The following is a 22,230-nucleotide window of genomic DNA, read 5'->3' as shown; positions in this document are numbered from 1 at the left end:
GCTAGTGTGCTTTGCCTTTGTATGGGCAATAAATTTCCAGGCTGCTGCTTTGGCTGGTGTTTGGCACCAGGACAGTTCAGGGAGAAGGAAGATTTGAACCCTTCTTTCTGGGGATTTTACCAGGCTCTTTGCTACCTCTGCTGCTCCACTAGTAATAATATATAACATATGGTAATTACTGAGCTATGGGTGTTGCTCTTTACATTTTTCCAAGCAAATGAAAAGAATGAAACTGGTCAATATTTCAGACCTGAAACTGTCTTCCTTAGCCAATTCCCCACAATTTCTATTTCACAGTAAAAGCAGGTCTCTAATGCAGTAGCAAAAAGATAGCACACCTTTAACCAAATAATAGTCAAGTCTGTCAGGTTTGTGTGTGTAGGAGGACTTCTCATGATGCCATTTTGTTGTGTTGATTGGTGGTGATGAACCCACCTCCTGCCACAGGTTTCGCGTAGAGCTGCCAACATCCTGACAAGCCTACAGAGGATCAAGGTGTGTCTAGTCTCCACTGTTGTCTTCACTGCTGCTGCTTTCCACCTCTTATATGAAGCAGTAGGTCAATTAATAAGAGCCTTTTCTTCAAGAGAGTCAACTCCTTGTTAATAGTCACTGGCTATTGTTTTGCATTTTGATGCCTCAACTCTCTCTGTATAGGAAAAAAAGGGAAAAAAAGGAAAGAAAACTCTTTTGATATAAAAGCACTGCATATCAGAGGTGACAGTGTACTGTTGCCTGCTGCTTTGGTGTTTTAGCACTGCAAAGATCATTAAAAATAAAATCTTGTCTGTCAGAAATGTATATACATCTTATTTGGCAGAAGGATCCATAGACATTGTTTTTAAGATAAGAAATAATTAGATTTCTCCCAAAATATGGAATTGTGATAATGCTGAGGCAATAAAGAATCACAGTAATCCTCAGCCTCCAGCTGGACAAGTGAAAAATCCCCATATCCTGGGAATTGGAAGCTGAGAAAAGTTTGGAGACTTGTCCAGCTTCAGGATGTCTGGGGTACACATGGAGAGGCATCTGGTCACCATTATCAGGTTTAAGAAAGTCACATCTAAACTTTCATGCTAAGGAACCATCAAATGACCTTTCCTCCATGATTTGAACTGTTTTGTCAAAACAGGCAGAAGCACTCTCTACTTGCCAGAAGCGTGGTTCTTCTTTTCATAGACACCAGGAACTGTCTCCTGAGTATAAGGACACCACCTCTGACCGGAAAGGGTTTTAGGTCCCAAATCACTGAACACCAGGAAATTACTCTGAAGGTGTATCACTGTATACTTGCCTTGGTTTTGAAATCATCTTTATACTTACAGACTTCTTAAATGGGGCACAGTCCAGCACTCTGGTGTGGGTGAGCCTGTGGTCCAGCACAGGATGACTTAGCGTATTTTGGCAGCTTGGGCATGGCCCTTGAAGGGCAGCCATACATTCTTCGGATATCACTATTCTGTTCTTGCTTCCCACTGCATCTCTCAGTTTTCCTGCCTTTTGCAGCACCACCACTGGTTTTGTTTGCTGACTGAAAGGCTAAGAATTTGCCCAGTGGTAGTGAAGAGCTCAGTGATATAAGGGGAGAGAGAGAATGAGTCTTGTTGAGGTCAAACATTTTGCTATTTTTTTGAGATTCAAAAAAATGGAAGGAATTTGCTTTATAGAATAATCATACACACTGTATTTATTGCAACTGAGCATTTGTTTGCCTTATAGGTTGCTTTTAGCATTTTCATGTTTCATACCAGCTAAAGAATTTATCGCAGGCATTGGTGTGTCTTCACTACTTAGCACGCTAGCCAGAGCTACTACTGCACGTGTCAGCATTCTCCAGGGGGTAGCAGAGTGGTAAGGTTGAGTCTGCACTCCAGGCTACTTGGATTTACCCCAGACACTCCAGCAACCTCCCTTAAGAGCTCCTATTGCAAGATGAGAAGTCTGCAAGGGCATTAAAGGTCCTTGAAAGAAGACTTACATGTAGCACAAAGAACAAGTCCTAAACAGCCCTCTGTCAGGCTTAGGTGTAAGAAAACTCTAGTAGAGAGTTTACTTCATTAGTCCCTTATTATTTTGGCTGATCTCAGCTCTGCAGTGACACTCCTGAAATTCATGATTATTTACTGTCACAGTTACTTAGTAAACCCAGCAGGCACTTGCAAGAGCAACAGGGGGTGAGCCACACAGAACAGTAAAATTAAAACAAGCACACAAAAGGGTGGGTGGCAACGTTGCTGACCCTGGCTCCAGTGCCAACTTTGGCTCCTGCAGCCCCATAAAATGGAGTTGAGAACTTGTGAATAGGCAGAGGAAAGATGTAGCAAGGGGCAAGAGGCCATTACCTCAAGATAGCGGTGAGTTTGGAAACTAGCAGTGATATTTTTACATATTGCTGAACTAACATGTGAGCAGTGTGTAGAAAGGCAGCAAAGCTTTCTAGCTTCCTGAGGAGCTACAATTCCCAGGATGGTGTCTCCCATCATGGATCTTCAGCACAGAGCTGCCTCTCCTGGAATGTTCTGTGTTTTTGCCCCATAGCACCTCCGGTCTGCCATCAAGCCAAGAAGTTGTGTGCAGGACAGCTGTCACACACCGCTGTGGGTGCCACAGATTTGCACTGAAGAAATAGGAAAGTGTGAGAAAAGTAGTGTCATGTTGATTTTGTTAAAATAGGGTGCTGCTCCTTTAGAACTGATTTTTTTTTTTGGTCGGTTATTTGAAAACAACTGGGCTTTGGATATTAATGGTAGAGGATGCAGCTGTTTTAAGATTTCCCTATCACTGCAAGTGGCTATAACAGTATGTTCTCTGGAGCTCAATACAATTTTAAATGACTCAAGCAATGACCTCTTGGTCATTTATTTGGGGAGGCTGTTCCAGAGACTAGTAAGTACCACTCCTGAATCCAATCTGAACTTCCCTTTGCTCAGAAAGTTTGAGCTTAATTTTCACATAGGGCAAGGTGAAGGTGTTGTCCTTCTCTCTTGCTAAAGGAATATGTTTCCCAGCAAACCTACTGCCTCACCTTTTTGAGGACAACTTTAACTCCAGAGGAGGAAATGAATTTTCGCTTCTTTTCACTCCAGTTCACTTGCAGAGCCAGGGGATGGAGATGCATCCCATTCTGAGTCACTCACATATCTACTGAGTTGTCAACAAGAGGTCTGGCTCCAGAGATAAATTCTTCACTTACTTGAACTTACACAAAACCATTGAGCACTTTTTCCCCCCAAACAACAGTCCAGCACTGGCCCAGGTTGACCTGAGAGGTTGTACAATCTCTGTCCTTGGAGGTTTGTCAGGATCCAACTGAATAAAGTCCTGTACAACCTGGTCTGACCTCAGAACTTACCCTGCTGGAAGCAGAGGGTTGGACTAGAGACCTTCTGACACCCGATCGAGCCTATGTTTTCCTATGGATCTATTACCTTTGGCCAGCTCTTCTGTTTTGATTGAACTGACCCTTGAGCATGAAGTTGAAGAAGGGAGGGAAAGGTGGCATCAGGTGGCCCTTGAAATCAGTTCAGGCACCATAACCTGCAGAGATGGGGGGATGATCTTCATACATCTCCTTCTGCTGCTAACACCCTCTTTTGTTGGAAGGTGGGAGGAGCTGTACAATAAGACCATTGCTGAGGGTTGTTCTGGGAAAAGTCTCTTCAGTGGTACCCCTATTCCCATCAGAAAGACCACAAATGATGCCTCAATAACATGAACTCTTAGAGCTTGGGAAATTATTCCCTGTAGTTTTCACTGTCTTGGTTTTAAAACTTTTCTCACATTGAACATATCTGATCATTTACTGAGATCATAAGATCCAAGAATTGACATAATTCTGCCATTTCCTTTGTGGAGTTAGGTCTTTAACTCAAATCCATTGTCAGACACAGGCTTTTACCATCAGAAAATTTAACATCCTACTAACATTTGACTTTAATGCCAGCTGGAAGGGAAGAGCGAGAACACCTCTGGAGAAAAAGGCCTCGCTTCTGATCCAAAGGGAGCTTTTAAAAGGGAAAGAGAGGAGCACAAGAAGCTTTTGGCTGACAGTCACAGTGTGGTGATGGACCTTCGCTGGCAAATCCAGCACAGTGAGAAGAACTGGAATCGGGAAAAGGTGGAGCTCTTGGACAGGCTTGATAGAGACCGGCGAGAATGGGAGCGTCAAAAGAAGGAGCTGCTCAGGCGGATAGAGCAGGTAAGGAGTCAACTTTGGTGAGCAGTGGCTGTTTGAAAGCATGAGACATTGCACCATTATTGCACTCTGGCCAAGGTCAAGAGGCTGCATTAAAAAGCAGCACAGGAACAGTTAGAGTTCCTTGGCTACATCAGTGTTTCTCATGCTACAAATCTATTTACATACACAAGGGAGTAAAAGGAAAATGCTCATAATCCCTATAAAAGACCACTTATGAGAAATCAACTCCAGGTTAAAGGCCATTTCCTGCCTCATTTCAATTAACCTGAACAGTCATGGTCACATTCTGTTTGAAAGCTTTTGCGCATCTCTTTGTGCTAAAACACTCAGCCTACATGCAGGGTTGTTCAAGATTTGGTATACAGCTTCCTGCCAAAGAGCCTGTTCATCTGTGAATTAGCCACCAAAGATGCAGCTGCTGCAACTATTCAGTCTCAACAGAATTTTTTTTCTCTAGCAAAAGAACACAGGAATTAACATGAAGAGCCCTAACTGATAGCACAGTTATCAATACTAAATATTCAGAAGAGTATCGGTCACATGAATTTTGTGCACACTCTGCTGTCATTTGCAGATCTGAGAAGTGCATACCTATCCCCTTGTTTTTCATGCTTATCCATACTTTCGTCTACTTAGTAGTAGAGACAAATTATACTTAATTTATTACCTGTCTGAAAGCCACACAAAAAATAAAGAGTTTAATGAGGGAGAGTTAATACACAGTTTTTGACTGAACATTGTTCATCTCTGAGTCACGCATTCCAGGAAAAGTAATAAAAACAACTGAAATTGTGGGTCCTCAATTAACTGAATACTTCCTGTCCGTAGGACATCAGAAATGGAACCGCACCAGATGCCTGCACGCGGTCTGGGGAGCATTACACTTGAGGGAAGCACTACACTTGAGAGTAGCTTCACAGGTTAAATTGATGAAAGCCCTGTGTAGCTTCATAATCAGTTTTTGAAAAGGGTTCTTTGTCTGTGTCTTATGTTCCCGTGTTGGGGCTGCAAAAAGAAGTTAAAGAAAACAAGCCACAGATATTATATGTGCAAGACTAAACCTTGGTTTTGAGCTATGGCTATAGATTCTTCTTGCACAATGGGAATTAAGTAACCCTCAGAAAATTTTCCAATATACTAGGGATGTAGACAGAAACTTTTCATTGGACAGTCACTGGTACCTCTTTGGTTTATGTTCCCATCCTTATAAATTGTATTTTTTCAATATTATCTCTTTGATGCATCCTCAGTAGTTTGAGGGACTTAACCTGGTTAAAGACTCACAGAGAAATCCCCGTTAATGTTACCTAGCCTTTAATTCTCTTAAAACCTGACATAACCTCTCAGTGTCATCTTGGGATAGCCTACAAAATAGCTCTTAACTAGTTCTGGAACTGATTTCTTTGTTACTATTCTGAAACCCCTAGGCTTTAACTATATATTTATTGTGCAACTGAGTTGTACACAGAATTAGCAATGAATAAGGGAAATAAAAAATATTATATCAAGCTAATTTCAGAGGACTATATGATCAGAAATAACATTTGAAATCTTGGCTACCTGCCTACAAAACTTCATAACTGCATCTTTGCTTATAATCAAACATTTCCCTCTGTGACAGGAAGCTTCCAAATATTTGCAGGCGTTTAGTTGAATATCCTCTCAGATTGCAGTCATGCCCTGCTTTATATGGAAACAATTAGTATATCTTTGAAGTCCTTCTCCCCAGGGGTTTTCTGTGTGTATTCCATGTATGGCAATATGTAGAGGATGAGGAGACTACCCCAGTGTGTATGTTTGAAAAACAGAGTCTAAGAGATAGCAGAAGTGTGCTTGTCAAATGTCATACTAATGCTCTATGCCTGTCCGCTTTCACACAGCTCCTGAATAATACATGTATGATAAGGGGAAAGCTCACTCCAATGTATAAAATGCTTTACTCTGAATTGTTATGGGAATACTGCTCACATATAAAAACCATGATGACCTACTTTTTTCAGAGCTCAGAGTTGTTGTTTTTTCCTTTTAAGTACTCTGTCACTTTGTTTTCCCTTAGAGAATATCTCTCCCCTGTGCTCCTAAAGTTAATTGCACACAGAGCACATTGACAAATACTTAAACCCACAAGATTACCTGCATGAAAAGTGTGTTTAAATGTATAAACACATGGGGACTCAAAATCATTAGTCTCTCTTGAAAAGTTAGGGCAGTATTTCTCTCTTTAATTCTTCTGTCAGCTGTCTATTATTCAGAGAGTGAGCCAGCATCCGTACTGTTTTCTCACAAAGGTTTCTAGATCATTATTCTTACAGGATCTCTGAAAATCTGAAGGGCTCGCAATAGGAGTTATCTATAGAGAAAGCATGTAATTACCATTTCTCCTTGTTTTGGATCTTGCCCATATACTGGAGAATGGACTCGAGGATCTCTTGAGATATACCTTCCCGACCCTGCCTTTATAGGACACCCTAATTTAGTTCCTTTTAATAAAACTGTTTCAGATTTTGTATATCATGAGCAAAACACTGAAGATGCATTTGTGTTTTTGTAGACCTGAATCAATAAAAAAATCTCACTGTTTTTAGCTCAAGTGCAAATTTAATTGTTTGGGACCTCAAATGGTTTGATGTAAATTAGGCAGCATAATGTCTGTTTATTTTTCCAAACCTGTGTAACAAGATTAATATGTTTTGTAGGTTATCAATCTCCAGAGTTCTAGAGAATGACTTGTATTTTTAGGTTATTGTCACTAATCTTAGCATGCTGCTCTAGCAAAACATCAGAGTTCTTATCAGATTCCTGTTGTCATTCATCATGATTGAAAATATCACTTATTTTAGCCATCCTGTTGTATTTACAATTAAAGGCAAAATTGAACATCTAGTTTAGAAAAATCAGAAGTTGATAATCTAATTTTAACATTGGGAGTTTCACTGATGGATCATCCTCTCTTCACCGAGCTTTTGCAAAGCGTAGAGTTAATAGCCTTGATGGTCCTTCTACAAATACACATTTTCTTCGAAGATGTTTTCCATGCACAATTAATCCCTTTGACGATGCTGTTCTGTACAAATAGTCAACTCTCTAGCCATGCATTAAGGCTAGACCATTTATAAAACAAAATTTTTGGTTTTTGTTAAGCATAATATCCACCTGTGGAAACGAATGATGTTTCCCAAGAGCAGTACAAAGCCCAACCTTTGTACTGCTGACCAGGAAAAAAAAAGTGTTTGTTTTGATGAGACTCAAATCACTCACCCTTCCTTGAGCCTCTACTTGTATTGCTATCAGGATTGCTTTTAAATAACAGTCTGTGTTGATTTGTTTCCTTTAAAATCAAATTACAGACAGATGCATTATTTTGTGTATATATACAGTGTGTATATATGTATACATATACATGTAAACAACCAAAACTATACATACACACATCTAGTCACTCAAAATCCCATGAGTAATAGCATCAAAGTTTTAGAGACATCTCCCTTTGTGGAAGGACCAGTAAAGCAAGGCCTGTGTCCCTCAGGGGTGCACTCCTGGAACCAGGCAGCAATCTCCAGGTGCCTCCCCAGGGTGTGGGTGCCTTGTTCCTGCGGAAGGATGAGTTCTGCCAAACGCCATACACTACAGAAGTAATTGCTGCTCCTTTTAACTTGCCTTGTCTCCAGCTTCAGAAAGAAGCGAGCCCACGAAGAGGAGGTGGTTTGCTGTGTGAGCAGAACGAGAGTAGCCGTCGTCTGTTTACGACCCAGGGGAACCTTCACGTGCCTCGTCCAATGGGATCCAGATCCTACTCTGATTCAGACACCATTCAGTTTGACGATCGGTCGCTGTCGAAGCTGAAGGAGAGCGATCGGTGCAGTGGCACAGAAAACCTCTTTCTGGAATCTCTGTCTCTTGATTCCCCCGACGAATCTGATGAGCATCGGCCTCGGCAGCTGGAGCGGGAGAAATTCTTGACTGGATTAATGGAAGTATGTGCTCATCTACATTTTATCATGCTGGCGTGTTATCTCTCGTGTCAAAATTGGTACAGCATCCCTGCTGTAGGAAATGAGATATTGTGTCACAGGCACTGCTTACAGTTACCCAGTAGTGGATTTAGTGGGAACAAGTTTTCATTCCTTGTTATGAGCCCATTACACCAATGTCAATCACCTAAGAAAGTGGGAGCCAGCCTAAATGTCCCCAGATTACTTCATCATCATATTATGTATGATAACTATATTTGACACAACATTAAATCACTTCCAGTTGTAAGTAGGTATGTATTTATAAAGAAACACAGGCTTTTATTTTGTTAGTAAAGCAGTAAGTGCCGTAGAGAGGCACTTTATGGTTGTTCTTCTGTGGTTGCCTTTTAACCAGATTAGCATAAGTAAGTGAGATGAGATGTTAAAAAAATAAAGTTATTCATCAGAAGAATATCTACCCTGAAATCATACCAGAAAGCTATAAACATGTATAACACAGCACTAAAAGATGCCATTGGTACATAGGGAATGTAGTCTGTGTCCTGCAAAAATCTGCACCACAGGAGGCTTATTTTCACCACTTCCAGGTCCTCTGTTTATATTGCTGCTGAATGAAACCCAGGTTTCCCATTCCCATATGCTGTACAAAGCTAAAGGATTGCAAAATCAGGTTTTTTGAGAGGAAGCAAAGCAAAAAATACTAAGAGAGGCAAGAAATGTGACTGCCCTTCTTACATTTTAAGTAGCTGTAGGTACCTGTGTATTCCAAATTTTCTTCCCTCAGTGCCATAAATGTATGGCTGGCAGTGTGGAATCCCATATTTATTTCTTAGTTTTTATTTCATGCATGTCCAAGTGCTCAGTGAAGAATGTCAATACTAGTGTCAGGGAACTAAGTTTTGTGTTTAATTTTCATTGCTGTTTCCTCTCTTTCAGATTAAGTCTGATATTTAGACAAGGGAGCTCTCTCTTCCCTTTTCTGTTTTTCAGACATTACTGTCATTAACAAAAATGTGGGCAGCAAAATTTGGTCTTTAGTGATATTTGCATAACTTCTTTCCTTCAAAGCATGTTTTAGGGGAACCTGGGCAAAGTAATTTTCCCTCAGAGCGTTTGTTCAAGTGAGACTGATTGGAGTTTAATGAATAGCTTAACTGAGGATGCACAGAGACAACTGCAGCCTGCTGACTCTACCTCTCCACTATATTTTCTCTTTGGTACTAACTGCAGAAGTCAATCCAGCCTTCACCCTGATCATGCATTCACTTAGATCAGATTTACTCTGCAGTAATTCCACTGAAGACACCAGTGTTATTCCAGACTTATACCACAGTGAATGCGAGGAGGATCAGTTTACTACTATTTTTTTTCCTGACTCTGGATAAATACCAGAAGGTATTTGCTGAGTTAAGCAGTGCTGTTTCTGAATAGTCCCAATTTGAAATGCACTTCTGTGCTGGTAATATTCTTGCTTTCATGAGATCAAATAAAAGTAAGAGGTATTAATACTCTTTTTATCCTGATCGTACTTTTTAATCCCTATAGTTTATTAGAAATATAAGCAAACAGTTAAAATCACTGCAAAGCAGTTGCTTCAGAAGCATCTATTTAAAACCTCAACTCATTATGGGAATTGTCACAGGGAAATAACTGCCATAAAAACATCTTAATGCCATTAGCAAGCTGCAGGTATTCCCCCTGTGAAAGAAGCAACAGTCTTCCTAAGCATTTGATTTGAAGAGTTTAATGAGTATCGACTGGTGCCACTTGTTGATTCCTAGAGAAACATAAAATGAAATATTATGTCAAAGCACCTCGGTTTATCTCTTACTGCAGCACAGCTAGGTCTCTGATATAATATAGATTACCTCCACAGAACACTTTCACTCACAAATATATGGTCCAAAACACTACATCGTGGAAAAAAGCCATTTGGAGGCTACCTGCATTTATGATTGCATGGGCATATAAAAGTTCGAGGCTGTTGTAGATTTGCCACACGGGCTTTACCTGTGCAATGTGTTATCCCAATGGGATTACCCGTTCTACTGCCTATGTATAAAGTGAAGAATATTTTCACTGGCAATTTAAGATTATTTACGAGAGGGAAAATCAGATACTTTTTAGAGACAAACATACCTGGTGCAACTAATGGGAAGCGAATAAGTTAATGGTTCAGAAATAACTTATTCTATTTTGTTTCTGGTTTTAATCAGGAGGAAGAAACACACAAAGGAAATCTTCAAAGGTGAGTAAAACTTGCAGGGAAAAACCCAGCAAATATTCGGGTGCCAGAACTATAGCTCTCTGCACCCAAACCGCAGACCTGAGGCATAGCTGTGCCGCCTCCTAAGTGGCCTGCTATCCAGATTAATGGATTTACCCAGGGATTAATTTATCTCAATATGCTTCTGTTCTACTCTGAATAACTTGGGCCATATTTAGCTGTAGTGCACAAAGATCACACTGTAGGAAAGTACATGAAGCTGCAGCTTACAGGGAAGGCTACACCTACCTTAGTGAGTAGTGCAAAACTGTAGATACTGAAACCCAACCCATGCTCTCTGAGATTGCCACTGATGCAAACCAGAGGTTCTGACTTGGAGATCCACTTAAAAACTGTATTCACCTGACTGCCTAACAGAAACACCCCAACTGCAGCTGGAGCTCTTGATTAAAAACTCACAGTGTGACTTTACTCTGTCCTCCAGATCACTAATACATGAAAACTACTACTTGCTGAGCTCTCACATAGCTTGAGTTACCTCACTGAGATGATTCTGATAACTACACTTACTTGCATTTTTATGTAGTCCTGTTCAGATAGGGGGTTTTTTGTGTGATTTTTTTTTTTTAAACAAAGCAGTAGGGCAACTCAGCTGAATGCCTGTGATTTGTATGAGTGAGTGAAATGCGGGAAAGCCAAGAATTCAGCATTATCACTTGGAGATTCCCTTGGGTTGAATTTCAGCATGAGCTCAACTCACCAAGCCAGTTCAATGTAACAGCATCTCAGCTGGAGGTCCCACATCACTACGCACCAGCTGTGCAGCCTGGGCAGTCTCAGGAGTGGGAGTGGATTTACTGATTTCCCAGCAAGTCAGAAATACTCCACACTTGTTTGAAAAGTCTGCCTTGCATTGTCACTAACACTCATTTTCTATGAATGGTATAATTCTTAAATGCATCCTACTGTTCCATATTTCAGACATTTGCCAAGCAGTAATCCATGAGAAAGCAGTAAATTAAGAACCATTAACAAACCATTTGGTACCTTTACTGACACATCAGCAATGTTTGCATTCACAGCTATTTTAAAGATAATAAAAGGGGACTTTAATAAAAGAAAGGGCAAAGGAAGGAAAATTAGGAAAAGCTTTTTCACCTGGGGGGTGATTGGGCACTGGAGCTGGCTCCCCAGGGAAGTGGTCATAGTACCAAGCCTTCTAGATTTCAAGAAGCGTTTGGTCAATGTTCTTATATGCATGGTATGATTTTTGAGGTTATCCTGTGCAAGGACAGGAGTTGGACTTTGATGTTCCTTGTGGGTCCCTTCCAAGTCAGGTTAGTCTATGATTCTATGATTGAACTGGTTTTATACGTGAGCAGACAGTGCAAGTTGGGTTTCCAGAGTTAATTTGCTGGTGAAAATAAGTCAGTCTGTGACAATTTCCAAGCCTATGAGTGACTCTCTTGTGTTCCCCTCTCCAGGGCGATGTCCGTTTCTTCCATGTCAGAATTTCAGCGCCTGATGGATATTTCTCCATTTCTACCAGAAAAAAACCTGCCTTCATCCAGCAGCAAAGATGATATAACCCCTCCCCTGTCTCCCGATGATCTGAAATACATCGAGGAGTTCAACAAAAACTGGGATTACAATAGCACTAGGAACCATGGTGGGGCCACTGAGAAGCCTACAGAAGGCTGGGCAGAAAGGACAGAAATTGGGAAAGCTGGGAATGATCCTGCTTCAGATCCATTCCAGGCATCATCATGGTACCTCACCACCAGTGTCACTATGACAACTAACACCATGACCAGCCCAGAGCACTGCCAAAAGCAGCCAACTAGGAATCATGGAGTAACCGAAAAAATGGGAGTTCGGGTGTTTCACAGCCCACCGGTTGTCCGTAGGTTTGATAACTCAGTGATAGCTGGCAGCGAAGGGAAAAACCAGGTTGAGCCAGACTTCCTGTTTTCTGTGACCAAAGCTATGGGGAACGTCACTGAGACAAAAGGTGCTTCCTCAGATATGTTTGGAAGATGGTCTTGTGACCTGGCCAAACATCATAAAGATTTTCTGGAGAATGGCCTTCATCCCATTGAACGTCCTATTTGCACTACTGTGGGCTTTGCCTCACCCTTGCATAGCTTGGAAATGTCAAAAAACATGAGTGATGATATGAAGGAGGTTGCTTTCTCTGTCCGAAACGCAATACGCTCCAACTCCACAGAGCCTCAATTTAAGGACACTGCGTGTCAAACCAATGGTATGAGAACGACAGGGACACAGACCACCCAGACCATCAGCGTTGGCTTGCAAACAGAAACCCTGCGCAATATCACCAGCAGCCCACACAAGTGTCTGACACCAAAGGGGGGGTCCACACCTGTTTCTTCACCATCCAGGAGCCTAAGAAGCAGGCAAGTGACCCCCGTCATTGAAAAGGTCCAGGCTAAGTTTGAACGCACGTGCTGTTCCCCCAAATATGGCTCTCCAAAGCTGCAAAGGAAAATCCTTCCTAAATCAGACCAGCCAAATAACCGGACTACACCTGGCACACCTCAGAAAGGATTCAGTGAGTCCGCCTGGGCAAGATCAACTACTACACGGGAGAGTCCTGTCCACACCACTATCAATGATGGACTCTCCAGTTTGTTCAACATTATTGACCACAGCCCCATATTTCATGAGACCTTCCAAAAATGCCCCAGATCCAGCAGCCGGTCCAGGTCTGCAGAACCCAGACCAGAACTGGGCCCATTGCAGGAGCCATGTACAAATGCCCGTGGCAGATCACCTAGTCCTCTCCGGTTGGGGACAGAGATGCAAAAGGAAGAAGGGACTGAGGTGACAAGTATCAGGCAGGACTTGTCTGCTCCTCCAGGGTATACGCTTGCAGAAAATGCTGCCAGGATCTTGAATAAGAAACTTTTGGAGCATGCCTTAAAGGAAGACAGAAGGCTACCTTCACACAGCCCACCAAATCTTAGCAATGACAACAGCACAGGAGAAATTGTCAAAGTAGATCCAGGGTCCATAGAGGTAATGAGTTTGCTTGTTTTTCCTCCTATAGCTAAGTGCACTCTTCTTTGAACAAATGCATTGTGAGATCTCTTGCAGTCCTAGTGAGTATTTACAATAAATATCTTAGTTCTGTCATGGTACCACCAGTGAGTTCCAGTCATGAAACTATTGGATTAGTCACTGAAGAACTCACTAAAGAATTGAGTTTCTATCCTGGCAGCTTATGTGGCTTGAAAGCATCAGAAGAGTTTTATCTTTCTAGGATAAAAATGGTTCTTCTCTGAATGGCTGGGGTAAGGATTTTTTGTCACAAAACACGCCACATGGTACAGATGCTCTAGGGACTTCAGGTTGGAGTAAATTTCTCTTTTATGCTGGATGGAAAGGTAGCTTCTTTCTCCTACACAAGAACAGGTGTTAACAAGTTTGCGTGAATAACAGCCTCTACGATACCCTGAACCAAAGCTTCAGGGCCTTCAGCATACGTTTTCTGAATGTATCTGATTAAGTTTGGCTCAGGTCTGTGAATGTGATTAAATGGCATGAAATTTGCTACTAACTGTTGCTGCCTTACAAAAATAAGAAAAAGAAAAATATATATACATATAATCAACTAGTCTAAGCACATACCTACCTAGTGTTTAAGAACTCCTTATTGATATTTTGTCATCAATAGTGTAACAGTCATCATCTGTCTCGGCAAGTGTACCCAGATGTTAGGGGTCAGTCTCAGGTACAGTTATGTGCTAGAGCAATCAACAAAAACGAGTGTGTCATGATGGATGAAAGCTTTCAGTTACGAGTGTATAAACATCCTGTTTCTAGTGAACCCACATGCCCTTGAGAGTGTAACTGAGAAGGCCTGGAAAAGCTGAATTATGCCCAGCTCTTACCACTATATGTTGCCTTTCTGGTGCAGCGCTGAAATGGCATGTGCCCTGCTGGTTGGTTATATTGCCCAGAGCAGGGACAGGCACTTGTCATCCTCTCTGCCCTGTGCTGCCCCTTTGACATCCTGATGATTTTGGTGAGCCCTGGCTGCAGGGCAGCAGCTCCTTCTTGATCCCTGTACACCCTGGACATCCCACCTTGCCTTCACTGGGCAGACTCCTAGCCCTCCTGTCTCAGATAGCCACAGAAGGGAAGGTTCAAAGCCTGTTTCCTAACTCAACATTTGGCTTGAAGGATTTGTGGGGACCTCAGTGGTGGAACCTTTGGTCTGCAGTTTGCCTTGTGCTAGTGTCAATATGCAGTCAGTTCCTCTTTTGTAGGTACTGCTCTGAGGGTGTGATCTTTTTTGCTTAACAGAGGATCCAAAGCTGAGGGTATATTCCCTACATGCAGTTTAAACAGATATAAGTAGGGAAGTTTTTATATTAAAAAAAAAAAGAAACCACATGCACATTATAAATATTAGTGAGTGAAACTGGTCTTTTTGCACATATGTCAGAGTGAATAAAAGTGGAAAGTAGCCTCATTTATTTGACTTTTTCTAGTTATCTCTGTATTTTTTCCTTAGTTTGAAATATTGAGAATACATTACTGGTCCTTTTTAGAAAGTGTGTTGAACTCTAGCAGGTTCAACTCAGCTTTGCCTTCAAGGCATCCCTGGAAACTCTTGATTCCCTCNAAATGTCTCAGCAGATTTCGAATATATCAACGGATGTCATCCTGCATAATTACAAATTGTTGTTGGCAAAATGCAACTAGCGTCAGTACCTGAGTTTGATGCACAGAGAGATTTGGGTCAATGCTATTTAGCAAAAACTCATTGACTATCAAATTGGCAGAAAATTGCTCCTTTTTGTGAATTCTCAGTATCTTCTGCTGATTTTTTTGAGTTCTGATCTTCAGAGCTAAGACTTGTTTTGCCTTGCAGCTCCTACTTGGCTGTTATGACTGCCGTCTAGATGCACAGGTTATGTTCTTTGGGTGATCCTGTCATTTCTCAGGACTGTGCATTGAAAAGGAAGGTGGTGGGTGCTCACAGGATAAGCTTAGCTTTTCCTAGGTGCTGTGAAAGATATACTCAATGGAGCATGGGTTTGCTGCTGAAAACAAAACCACAAATAAGTTTTTACTCTGCAGATGCCTTGGATTATTTGTGGATTACACCTACCACATAAATTACACTTTGTACAAATTCCATTTGGTACATTTTGTACAAAGCAGTTCAGCGAATGATGATCATGAAGGAGGCAGGTTTGTTCTTGAGGAAGCATTGACAAGACGCTGCCACCTTCCTGTAGATCCCTGCTCTGTTTCCCCCTCACCTGTTGATTTCTGGCCAAGATAAGTGACCTTCTTACCACCTTCTGGCCTTCTGGTTTCTGCAGTCGTGGCACAGTATATTAAATGACTTTTAAACTTGCATGCAGCACCTCTTGGTGACTTTTCTTTAATTTGAGCTTCTGAGTTGTTTAGTTACATAATATCCTTTTATATTCCTGCTGCAAATATGAAATCTAGTTCATATATATATTCATGTATTTACGTACATAAGTATGTGAGCATGTGAGTGTATATGCATACAGAGTAGCAATAACTTTGTATTTTCTAACTCGCCCAGAGCTACCTACAAGTAAATTTATTCCACCTAGTGTGGCCTATTAGTGTCTTATCCTGCTAATTCACTAAACCACTATCTTACTTGCATATTATAGGATTTATATTATTAAAAATGCAGATTAGCATTGCCTAAGTAACAACGTAAGAGCTGTATGAACATTTTACTTCCATGACTAGCAACAGTCCTGGACTGAGGGTCAGACTCATTTCTGGAGACAGCACTGTGAAAGGACCATCCACACAAACCCACAGAGGAGAGGGCAGGTGCTGCATCCTCTGCTTGCCAAGTTGCTGCATGTTTACCACTGAACTGCTCAGCATGGAAGGAGGAATGTGAAAAATTATGGAAGGTGTTGTCAGAATTAAAGGGCTTTTGCTTTAGTTTGAGTCTTCCATCCAGCATCACTGTTAAAGAGAAACAAGGGAAAATAGTTAGGCAATGGGCTGTCATGAAACCTGAGCAACACAAGCATGAGCAACACAAAATATTGGACACTTTTTCTATTGTTAAAGATTTCATAAACAGAAATTCTCTCTTGAAATTAAACAAAGGGAAAAAATACAGCTTTATTCCTCTTTCATAGTAATGTGGTTTTCCCTTACCTTAATCAAGGTTGGCAAAGGATAACTTTCTGCTGAGTAGAAATGTTTGTTTTGTTTATTGCTATTCCTCTTCTGAGACTGTGCTGGGATTGTAAAAGATTGGTTTGTTTGCTTCCTTCCTTTCTGAATCTTTTTCTGCTAGTGGCTTATCTTTTATTTTTGATTATTAGTTTCCCTGTGATAACAGTGGTAACATGATCTGAATGAGTAGTAACATCTGGAGACTTCTTTCTTGCTGACATGAAATCTTCACTTAAAAAAAATAATCGATTAAAACAGTTCTTTCCAACTACTTGCTTTCTTTTTCTTTTCTGTCTGTTCTGTCCAGAACCAAACTGTCTTATTAACTGCCCCCTGGGGACTCTAACCCTGCCTGCCTCACTGCTGTAAGTCCTTTCTACCTTGTTTCCAGAGCTTTCCAAAAGCGGTCATCTTTGAACATGTGGGTTAACAAAGGGAAATAAATGATCACAGCTCCAGAGGTATCAGTGCCCACCCAATATCCCTGTGGAGTCCTTTGTATGTCACAGTCAGGAAGCGCTCAGGATAGGAGCTCATCTGCCGTGTCCTGCAGCAGCATGGGCTATGAAGAGGTCACACTTCAGGCAAAATTTAAAACCAATACAAGGGTATGCAAAGGTGTTGGGAAGGGATTCAGAATTATATCAAACTTTTTTTTTTTTTTTTTTTTTTGACAAATACACAGCACTGCACAGGGCTTCTGCCTCCCTTCCAGCCCTGGCTACAGCAGCAGGTGGAGAGGGCTGGGAAGGGTGCTCCAGCACCCTGTGGCTAGTAGTCACTTTTGCTCATTAAGCTGTTCCAGGCCTTGTTTTGGCCAGTGGCTGCAGTTGCCGCAGTGAAGGGATGATGCTGTGCAGACATGAGCTGTGACCATTCACTCTGCCTCAGAGAAAAGAGAAAACTGTTGTTTGGGTTTTTTTATTAGTATAGGCATAGCCACGGTGGCTGACAGCTTGGCTTAGGAAATAGCTGGAAACTGAAGCTGAAATAATCTTTCCCATTTTCAGTGTTCAGACTAAGAAGTGCTGCCTGTCCACCCACACCTCCAAGCAACAACCAAACTAAATTACCCACAGGATAATTTTTTTAAAAACATTTCTAGCTATGGCAGCTACGTTTGGAAGGTGAGGAAGGGTTTTCACAAACCATTCTGCAGTTTCCTTGTCATGGCTGGATTTCCACACAGCAGGTGGGGGTGACTGACTCAGCAGCCAGCACATTATAAGATTACGCTCCCAGTCACTTTTGGCCCTGGAGCCACCACCAGCACAGCCTTGTGTGGTGCTGGGCATGTGTACATCACAGATAAGATGAGCTTAACCCTGCTGTTCGGTAAAAGCTGACCAACATCTGTGGGTGTGCTGGAGAGAGGCTTTTGAACTGGGAGGCAGCAGTGGAAATAAATTTCATTATCGCCATGCTAACTCTGATTTACTGCTCTGAAACTAGGATAAAGCAGCCAGAAGCAAGCAATGCTGTAAAGATATCATTTTAAGCCTCTGTTTAGAAAGAGGCTAAGACAAAACCAGGCAAATCTCATAGCCTCAATTCTCCATGTTCTGCTGCCCATGAGTGTTGCTGTGCAGATAGATTTCTTAACAAATCTGAGTCTATTGGTAGCTTTCACAGACCATATGTTGCCCCAGGCGCAGTGGGATAAGGTGAAGTAAGGACACACAGTCAATCTTTTTGTTAGCACCGATTTATATTTCAGCCTTACTCTTGTTTTAGCAAGGGTCGTGAAGTTTATGGCACAGGGATGGAGTGGGGGGTGAGGACACAGAGAGATAGGAAGTGGTTAAGGCTGAGGACTCATAGCCCCCTGACCATCTCCTGCAATGGTTCACTGGCCTCGCTCTCTGTGAGTGCTGAGAGCAGGTGGGCATAGGTCTGGCTCAAGCACTGGTGCACAGTTCCCTGTTGGCTGCGCATTGCCCCAAAGGCACCAAGGTTGACCCTTCACTGAGGCTTCCTCAAGTCTGAAAATGCACTCTTTCCCCACAACGTCTCACCAGCTCCATTTCTCATACCTCAGCTCTGTGTCTTCAAAATTGATCTTTCTGTCATGTTTTTGTCTTCGTGTTTGGTCTTCCCACTCCAGTGGAGAGGTTCAATGGCATATCACCTTGTTTGTTCACTGCCAATCACATCATGTTACCTACTCCAATATTCTCCATCCCTAGTCGTGTTTCTCTTTCTCCATGTGAAACAGTGTGCTGAATCCTTGTATCTCCACTGCATTGTTCTACTGCTGCCTTGGTTTCCCTGTGCCTTACTGTACCAGAGCTTTTCCTTTGCAGTGTATTGTTTTTGGTCTCTCTCTTCATTTATTGCCAGTTTGCATTCTGACTTTGAGACTTCTTTTTATTGAACTCTTCTGTCCTTTCCAGTGACTGCTTCTTAGTGTACACATTGCTATAGGTTGACAAACTCCTCTGATTTGCTTTTATAAATCACAAAGTATGCAGTGAAATTCAGAAGTTTGGCTTTGGCACTATGAGACAGACTTGCTCCCACAGTCACTCACCTTGGTGTAAGGAGCATTCAGAGTGAGACAGGAAGCCCAGCTGCGCTATGAGCAAAGTCCATAAATATTAGAAGCATTACCAACTTAGTGCTAGGGTGAAAAATCACGACTGTAGATAGTTTCTAATCGCAAATGCAAGTTAACCAAGCCTGAACATTAGAAAGTTGGTGGAGTAATAAAATTTCCATTTTCTTCCATTTCTGTGAATGTCCTCTTCAACACTCAGTACCTCTGAATCCTGTAATTCAGGCTTCAGCAGCTGGCAGTAAGAAGTGATGTTCCAGAAGACAAAATCTGTAGGTAAGCCTCATCTTTAACCCAGCTGGAGATCATAACTACTCCTATAGTCATTATTCCACTGCTAAGAAGTCTCCTGCATGTCACTCTGAACTCTGAAGCAGACAAAAGGAGTCAGCCATTGATTTTCACCCCTCTTGCAAATGCCAAACCCAGCCCTTTTATGCCAGGTCAGCACTTAGAGTAAAATGAATGAATAGTGGATTTTCCTGAATTATCATGCAAATGTACTTTTCAGCTCTTCTCTTTCTAGCACAAGGAGAATTAGCAAATGGAAGTTTGTCAGCTGCTTCAGCTCATCTCAGACCTCTTTCATTCTTTCCCTTACCTGTTCCATAAATCACGGACACACATGCAGATTCCTGGAGCCCACACACAGCCAGATGTTTGCTGCTTGCTTTTGTCCCGCCACATGACAGATGCTTAGCTTTAGTTTGAAGTTTTTGTTCCTTAATTCTTTGCGCGTCCAGACAGCCTCTAATGCAAGTCACTAACCGCTATTTTGCTCTCTTGGCTGCCAAGGAACTACCTTGTTCTGCACTAGCCCCGTCCCTCCAACCCTGCTTCTCCCGGCCAGAAAGACCAGCGAACCGGCGCCCACCATCACGATGGGCTTCACATTCCCCTACTGCCTCACAGTCGCAGTCCACCGGAGACCTGACTTCCTCAGAGGAGTGCGGAAGCAAGGAGCTTCTGGCAGAGACCCCCAGCCAGGGAGGCGAACCGGCCTAACTCCGCATGGGAACGGGGGGCCGCAACTCGCCTCCGCCAGGTCACCCGCCAGCCGTCTCTGCCACGAAGGAGGGAGATCCGCTTGGAAAGGTCAAAGAATGTTCTCAGAAACAGCTGCTGAATGTCCGACCTGGGAAACAGAGGTGTTTCTAGAATGAAACAGTTAATGTGCCTGTAATAACTTAATTTTTTCATAGCTGAGAAAACTATTTTTGTCTCCATCTTTTCTACATACAGTATATTAACAAAAACAAAAAAAAAAGGTTAAAATGATATAAAGTAAGATTTAAAATAAAATGTAAAATAAGTTTTAAGGGAATTTGAATACATGCTCGCGCTCTCTCCAAATACTGACTGCCTTTTGGTTACATTTGCACTGTTATATTTTCAGTTTTGGTTTGGGGGTTTTTTTTTGGGTTGGGGTTTTTTTAATTTCGTGTAAAACTAGGGTCTTAAGTTAATTTTATTATATTTTAATGTCAGTGTTATCAGTTTTTAAAGGTAAGGGTCTTTAAGATGCTTCAAGTGTCTGAAGCGATACCTTTTAAGTAGTGAAGAAAGCCATTAAGCTCGTTCACTAGACTTGTGATCAATTGAGACGGAGCGGAATACAGGTAAACACAAAAAAATGTGTTAAAAAAAACAAAAAGAATGCCTCAGAAAGTCTTACGGAGTTAGCTGTAAAATACACCTACAATACTTGACTTGCATGCCTCTGGGTCCTCGCACTTTAGTGCATGTACATACTGCTACTGTACCATCACATAAATGTGAGTCAATCTGTTTCACTGTAATATTGTTGTGAATTTACCTGTACTGTACTTTTATTGTTGGTATTCTTGCATTGACTATACAAAAAGAGTTTTTAAATTATTGTTAGCAGTTCAACTGGCTATGTACAGTGTTTACTGAGAACTTCCTTTGTTTTGGGAAAACCATGGGCATACTAAATTGTAACTGGTCTTATTTAAGCGTCTGCTGGAGACCATGTGAAGTGAAAATAAAACCCTCAGTATTTACAAGCTGCTCGAGTGCTTTGTGATGTTTTTTTATGATGGTACTTCCCAGGTTCATTTAACTGGGAGGAAAAAAAGCCCTCAAACTCCTCCTTTACTCGTAAGGGAAGCAGAATGCTTCCTTGTATGAAATAAGTCATGGCAAAGCCAAATATTACGCTGTGCTCTACATACACCTGTGAACACTGGATAAGACCATGAGAAGTTTTCTAAATTCCCTCACTGAACTCCACAAAATATCTGCTCACGCAAATAGTGGGACCCATCTCCTGAGTTTCTCTGAGGCCGTATGGCTTGTTGCTTTCAGTCGCTTATGGGAGTGAAAACCAGCTGGCTAAACATAATACCAAAAATATTGCATGTCCAGTATTAATCCAAGCTTATGGATCATCTGCATTACACACAGAGACCAATAAAACCAGGACTTCTGTAAAACCAGTGGCTAACACTGAGAAGCAAATGCAGCCATAAATTTATGCTTCCAAGAGGTGGAAACTTCTCAAGCTATTTTGCTTGGGACCATCTGTTTGGCCACATGCTTTCTCTGGAGCCCCAGAACTGCTCTGACATGTTATCCCATCGCTGAGCTGGCTCATTCCTGTTCCATTTCCTTTACTGAAGCTTTCTGAGGCTCACTGGTTGAAGAGCACCGTCTGGGATACCTAGAAGCCTTCCTGGTTAGTTCTGTCAAGGGATAAGCCCCTCATTTCCCATCCTGCTGCATCAGGCTGGCTTTCTAGGAAGTGTAATTCCACTGTTGGATAAGAACAAACTCCCTAGCTCCCAAATAGCAGCCAATTGAGATCTGATTTCTACCATATCAGTGAGGGCTGTGGTTTATGACCTGGTGTCAAAATGTCTACCTGTGGGTCATCATTACAAAAATGACCACTTACCAAGACAGGCAGTGACTGAAAAGCACTGTAATGGCTCTCTGGTGCCTCAGCCAAAACAAGGGCTGTTCAGTGCCAGTCCTGACCAGCAACAGTCATATTAGTGATAACTGCTTTCCCAGCTGCCTCAAAGCCTCACTGATAGCG

General features: G+C 41.9%; 1 protein-coding gene across 2 annotated transcripts in view; it reads left to right on the top strand.

Moving 5' to 3' along the window:
- MTCL1 (microtubule crosslinking factor 1) overlaps nucleotides 1-21,196 on the top strand; it is a 50,087-nt gene extending 28,891 nt beyond the window's left edge. For both annotated transcript variants that reach the window (XM_017819513.1, XM_017819514.1), the window contains exons 8-12: nucleotides 3,947-4,201; nucleotides 7,870-8,175; nucleotides 10,392-10,423; nucleotides 11,887-13,441; nucleotides 19,965-21,196. In XM_017819513.1, coding sequence (XP_017675002.1) covers nucleotides 3,947-4,201; nucleotides 7,870-8,175; nucleotides 10,392-10,423; nucleotides 11,887-13,441; nucleotides 19,965-20,174 — 2,358 coding nt within the window. In that variant the 3' untranslated portion in view covers nucleotides 20,175-21,196. The remainder of the gene's footprint in view (nucleotides 1-3,946; nucleotides 4,202-7,869; nucleotides 8,176-10,391; nucleotides 10,424-11,886; nucleotides 13,442-19,964) is intronic.
- The last annotated feature ends 1,034 nt before the right edge of the window (nucleotides 21,197-22,230 follow it).

This window comes from Lepidothrix coronata, unplaced genomic scaffold (genome assembly GCF_001604755.1).
Source record: "Lepidothrix coronata isolate B3197 unplaced genomic scaffold, Lepidothrix_coronata-1.0 Scaffold75, whole genome shotgun sequence".
In the NCBI taxonomy this organism is placed as follows: Eukaryota; Metazoa; Chordata; class Aves; order Passeriformes; family Pipridae; genus Lepidothrix; species Lepidothrix coronata.
Note: the sequence above shows the minus strand (reverse complement) of the source record. Positions and strands in the feature narration are given on the sequence as shown.